Raw genomic sequence first — 6,380 nt, forward strand, 5'->3', positions numbered from 1 at the left:
ATCTCTGTAGCTCGTGCTCTTGTCATGGTAAGATTATGTGGAATTGTGGAGGTGTGATAGCTGCTTTAGAAAGATGTGAAGGACAGGGTTTCTGTTCTAAAGAGCTTAAAGTGACCATGAAAACACACAGGGTAGGGATCCTGATTAGCAAATGCCAGATCCATGCCAGTAACTTCTGCTGGATTTCTGTATCACATCTTGTGTCCTCTTACAGGAAAGGACAGTGAAGTGCTGAACTGGATTTCTGTGTCTGAAAAAGCACAGATGCCATGGGTGAAGTGTGATTTCTGGGTTAGTGGAAAACAGGTCTTTATATTTCCAAAACAGATCTGTAGGTTCCTGCCAGGATGGGGCAGGAGGGGGGTCACTGTGAGGCTCATGTCACGCTGTCCCACTGCCATCCCTGCCGTGGGACGTGGCACAGAGTGACAGCACTGCCTGTCCATCGTCCTCTCTGGAGATCTGGGCCCAGGGAGGACACTGGACTGCAGTTATTTCGTGCCTACAAGCAGTAATTTAAGAACCACATGAGCAGGGCTGAAGCTGCCCAGCTATTTTCCTGTCAGCTGTTAAACCTGCTGGCTGTGACACCGAGCCACACCCTGCCCAGACACACAAACCACACGCTGCTGCTTTAAACCCAGTGCAGGAGAAACCAGGAAGGTCTTGAGAACCCCTGCAGTGTTTCCCTGCACTCAGAGAGAGCAAATGAACCTGCTTTTTCTGGAGGGTGGAGATGGGCTGATCCCATATTTCACAAACCAGCACATTGTCTGTGTGGAATGGAGCCAGGAGCTTTTTTAACCTTTACTGACAACTGTTCCCCCCCTCCCCTGTTTTTTTTTTCCCTTCTAGGAGGACAACTGTTAGTTTTGTGGCATACTGCTGCTCCACCCAGTGTCTGCAGACTTTTGACCTACTGAGTTGATAAACATTTCAAACCACTCAGGAGTGCTGCCAGTGTAAAGCTGCATTAGATGTCATATCCATTGGTACTGGAATACCCTGTGTGTGCTCGTGTGCCAAAGCAGCAGAAGTGCCCAGTCAGGAACACTCTGAGGCACTTGAGTCCTGCCCTATCGAATTTGGATGAGCTGCGGGAACTTTTCAGAAGTGTAAATACCAAGCTTTTAAAAGTATTAACTTCTCTCTCTCCTCCAAGGCAGCACACAAACCAAACACATTCACAAGCTCTGACTTCAGGATTTCCAGTATTTTTCAAATGTGTCTGTCTTCAGGTTGACCCATTGCATCATTTGGGGCAGTTTCATTCCTCCAACGGGGAAAAAAAAAAAGGTTTAGTTTATGGCAAATAAGTTTTCAGTTACTCATCCCCATCCTCTTCACCTCTGCAACCAGAATCAGGTGTACAGCTCTAAACCTACAGAAACCTTTGATGGATCCCAGTGACTTTTCCATAGAATTCAGCTTTATTTCCTCCCTCTCGTCTTAATATTTCCCCCAGCAGATCTATCCCAGTTGTGTGCCACGACTTTGACAGTTATCTGTGGTATTTAAATCCACATGCTAAAAGCAGATCTTTCTTTCCAGCATCATTAAATGCCACACTGATTTAATTGGAGTAACCAGGATATGTCTGGAGACTGAAGATGCTGTTTCAGTGAAGGCTGGTCCTGGTGCCTACACTAAGGGCTCTTGCTCCAGCCTGTTTGAGGATTGCTTTCTTTAGTTTCAGTGCTTGAATTTTATATTTTTTAAAAACAGTTCCCCTTTTGTTTCTTTAAATTCTTCAGGAAGAAGATGACTTTTAAGTAGCAATTTCCCTTGGAAAAAAAAAAACACCCTAATAATATGATAGTAAATATTTATATTTATTATATTTTTACGGTTGCAGAGTATTGATCTGCAAAGAGCTGGTCTTGATACCTTTTTCTAGATTCAGCATTTGGCTGATTTGTCCAAGTGTGTCAGTGGAGTGTGTGCCTTGGAGAAGGCTGGAAATCCAGGGGCAGGTGTGTATCTCCATGCACAGGGATAATACAGAGATATCTGCTCAGAAGGGCTCTAACACTTGTTTTCATGTACGAATGGCAGATTTGGTGCAAATTCCCACTCACTGTCACATTTGTGGGAATCCTTCTTTGTTAGATCTTGTTCATTTTAAATATAGAACAAAGGCTGGAGAAAAAGGCCCAAATTGCCTACATGATTTAAAATTTTGATTTTATACTGAAACGGTTTATAGAAAATTAGCCCCTCTTGACTTGTTTTTGAATATATAATATTTTTTTAATATCATGTGTTGGGCTTTTTTTTTTTTTTTACCTTCTATTTCTTAGGTATAAACTACTTGTTGATTTAGCACAGTGTGCTACTCTGTGCAGTAGGTAGTTACAAGCTGAAATAGATATGAATGAAACAGTTTGTTATAAAAATGGCAAGATAAAGAGACTTATTTGGTAGGGTATTAGCATATGTTGTGGTGAGGTGTGCGTACTTTGAAGGCAGGAGGCATTAAAATGTTTTCCTTTTGCCAAAGAAGCATTTGTTCCCTCTGCAGGCTTCCTGGCATCTCTTCAATAAATAGAGCATCTTAAGAGCTTAAAAGTGTACCAAAAAGGCAGTTTTGAGGGTGGAATTTTTAGGTTGTGCATGTTACTTGTAAAATCTTTGCTGGTTTTATTGGGTTGGTTTTAGAGAGTTGAATTAGCATTAAGAAATGTAGAACTTAATCCTTCAGGAATGCAAGTATCATCTACTGTTTAAGAGTTGTGAAACTTTCTAAAATAAATCCCATTTATTAAATCTGCTTTGCAGCAGAGGCAAGAGCCATGTCCAAGCAGCCTTGGTGCTATTGGATTTCTGACTGTGTTTGGATGTGGGTCTCCCAACAGACCTGCCCACCCCACAGGGTTCACTGCTGAGGCAGCAAAAAATCCATCTTCAGCTTTTTCCTTTTCCTGCAGTACCACAGAGCTGAGATGGAGATTGCCCAGGTATAATTATACCTGTGTCACAAATGTGCAAGTGCAGGACAGAATCCACTTGTCTTAAACAGGTGATAAGAGAACTATGGTAGTGTTACAACTATTAATTTTGATACAATACTCTTGATAGGGATTTTTCAGTATTATTTTTGCTGTGGCTTTCTCTGTCTACGAAGGAGATGTTATCTTGGAAGTTTTTATAGCAAGTTACAGACTTTAAATCACAGTTTATATCACAATTCAGTCTGTAAATATTGTTTTGGAGTTAAATCTCGTGATCACCCAAAAGGCATTAGTGTTTGTTTTATCAGGAGTCAGATAGGAAGAGTGGACCTTGATTTTATTATTATTGCTATTATCATTATTTATTATTTTCTTTCTTCTTCCCATAACCTAATTATTTCTTATTGAGTCCATATCAGTCTCTTTATTATTGTCTACAAGTGCAGTTCAGAAGAAATTCAGCCCGTTCTATGAGCAGGATGAATCTTAACTAACATTTTAAAAGATATTTCAAGAATGGAATGTTCAATGAATAAATGACTTAAACATGCAATTGAAACTGAAATGTCATACCCTATTTTTATAAAACAAGGAAGAGGAAAGCCAATATATAGACTGGAAATCCAGCTTAAATGCGTGTTTCTCTGATGTTTTTTTGGTACAAACAGTGTTTGTATTCATCTGTATCTTTGGGTGATATTGTTCTAGATTAAAATAACTCCATTCTCACTTGTCCAAATTTTTCTAAAGTTGTAGTTCTACTGGAAGAGTATTTCATAACCAGCAAACATGAGAGCCAACTATGCAAATTGCAGAGGGGAGAGGGAGCTTGTTACTGAGTGGTGTCACTTCTCTTTAATGGTATTTTTTCCTGGGTAATTTTTGATTGCTTGCTCTTGTTTGTCACATTAGTTCCCACCAAGATAAATTTTCCCTTGTATTACAAAAAATCTGGTTCCAGCGGTTTTTAAAAATGAGCATTTTTAAAAAGACTTTTTGTGTCATAAAAGTAGATCTTAACTCTTCACTTAGGGTGGGAGCAGGAAAAGTTTCTGGTTTGTTTTTTTTCTAGGCATTACAAAGAGGTGCAGGAGAGAAATGAGATAAAATAAGTCTTTAACCCATTGATATTGTTACAGAATTTTTCTGAGTAAAGATTAACTCCTATTACAATTAGGGAGCACAGGCATAATTTTTGTTTAGGTTGTGATAACAGGCACCATGTTCATAAAATGGGAGCCCTATACAGAGGTAATTTGTTGTTCTGGCACGAAGGAAGTGGAGGAGTCTCTGGCTTTTTTTAAAAATTCTTCTGGAGTGGTTCTGACACTGTTAGGTTTGGAGCACTGTTCTTGGGAACCTGCCTGTTGATCCCCCAGAGGATCAGGAATACAAGTATCCTTTCCTGTGTGAAGAACAAGGTCTAATACCAAGAAATGTGTATTTTTCTGTTTGGACCTGATGCTTCTCTTGGACTTCTACCGAAGTTCATTACAACCCTTCTATTTATTTGGTGAGGTTGAGATGTTGCTCTGAGCAGAGCAGAGTTGTTCATTGCCAAGTTGGCTTCAATTCTTCCAGATCAAATTCTGCTGAATCCCTTTTTCTGGCCTGGAGGGAGGACAGGACTGTGCTAACACCCGGGTGGCAGCAGTGTGTCAGGTTTTACTGACATCCTGGCCGAGCTGGAGACTCAAGAGTGACACCCCTTTCCCCAGAGAGGATGACCAGGATACCACTGATAACAGAACTTTTGCCTTGATGTCAGTGGAGGATGGATCACCTTTAATTGATGAGAGAGAAGAATGTTTTACCATCTTTGCATTTCTTGCAAAAACTGGGACAGCGACACCGGAGCCCAGGGCTGCTGCTGGGCAGCCTCTGGCTGCAGCTGGACATGGATAATTCCAAGACATAACTAACTTTGCCTCTTACCTCCCTCTTAATACTACTCATGTTGTTGCAAAATGTTATAGTTGACTTGTGATGGGAGAGGCTGAGTAAATTGAATCCAGAGGTTTTTATTACTTTTTGTATTACAGACCTATTTTGTAAGAGACCAAAGGTCTGGTGGAAAGAAATGGCAACGCTCATGTGAAGTCTTCATTGCTTTTGCTTTTATGTGCCCTTTTTTTTTTGGATTATAACGAACTTGGTTTGCAACTGAGCTCGTTCTGTGTCTGTGGGAAGCATATGTGAGCTGCTTTCTTGCTCTGTATTAACCAAATGTCACTCAGTGTGAAGGTGAGCTTGCTAGATGGTTTATTTAAAGTTAGTGGTGCGATTTATTGTATGTGCCTGTTAATAAACTATATTTTTGGATAGAATTACAGTCCATTGAAGTTAACTAAATTCTTGCTCCTGGGGCTATTAAGCTATGTTAGAATGTAACGTTCAATTTACATTTTGGTTCATTTACATAGTAATTAGCTAATAAGTCTCTTGTCCCAAGGCTGAAGAGGTGGGGTGATGACACTTAAAACACTGCCAAGCCCAAAACACCACTTCATTTCACTTAATCCCTTTGTCTCAGACAATATAGCTCATCAGATCTTGCATAATGGGAACAAAAGCCATATGGAAACGTTACTTCAGACCCTTCTACGGATTGATTGAAAGAAAAATAAGCTTCAGTAGGACTGTATTGCCACCCTGACAGTCCAGAGATGTGACTGTGGTTCATGGATTACATATGAAGCAGCATTCAGCAGCTTTTCTCCCTCATCTAACAGATATCATAGGAACAAGGCTGCCAAAAATAAGCAGAAATTAAGCATCTGTTTCTCCAGTTATTTCCCTCCTTGCTCTGCAGCACTTTGCTTCAGTCAAAGCTGCTGCTCTCCACGATGAGTTCTTTGAGCTGGGTGCTGTTTGAGTTACGGTACTGGGTGAGTACTTGCAAATCCATCATGGAATGGGACCTGTGTTGGTCAAGGTGACACATCAGTTGTAAACCTTGCAGGGTTTAGATGCCATTCAGACTTCCCTGATGCCTGGTTTGTAGTTACTTTACAATGACTTGCCTTTTTAGTATTTTACAAGTGACAGTGTGAGTTGGCCTCCCCTGGTGATGGAGGTAACCTCAGTTTGCCCACAGCAGGAGGAGGATGTGAGTCCCTTAATGAGTGAGATGGGCAGAGAACAACCCTTAATCTCTAATTTTTACCAACCACTGCTGTGTCCCTTATGAATTAGAAAGAAAGAAATGGGAGAGCTTAACATCCTTTTCCTTTGCAATTAAAAGTACTTGGCATAAATGCAAGCTAAGTGGAAACTTCAGTGGCTGAATAATGCTATTGTATGCAGGAAATGAGAGGAGCTGAGATCTCACTTGGAAAGGCGCTGGATGTTTTGTGACTTCCAAGCCGAGATTTAGGGCTGTTCTATGTGGTGACATTTTGGGAACTTGAGAGCAGAATTGAACCACTG

The 6,380-nt window shown here is 40.7% G+C and overlaps 1 protein-coding gene across 6 annotated transcripts in view; it reads left to right on the plus strand.

The window, feature by feature from the left end:
• Positions 1-5,278, plus strand: part of LRRC28 (leucine rich repeat containing 28) — a 51,060-nt gene extending 45,782 nt beyond the window's left edge. For all 6 annotated transcript variants that reach the window (XM_051796817.1, XM_051796816.1, XM_051796818.1 and 3 more), the window contains one exon: positions 856-5,278. In XM_051796817.1, coding sequence (XP_051652777.1) covers positions 856-928 — 73 coding nt within the window. In that variant the 3' untranslated portion in view covers positions 929-5,278. The remainder of the gene's footprint in view (positions 1-855) is intronic.
• The last annotated feature ends 1,102 nt before the right edge of the window (positions 5,279-6,380 follow it).

Source organism: Manacus candei, unplaced genomic scaffold (assembly GCF_025592945.1).
Source record: "Manacus candei isolate 608988 ecotype Guabito, Panama unplaced genomic scaffold, ASM2559294v1 h1tg000046l, whole genome shotgun sequence".
Taxonomy (NCBI): Eukaryota; Metazoa; Chordata; class Aves; order Passeriformes; family Pipridae; genus Manacus; species Manacus candei.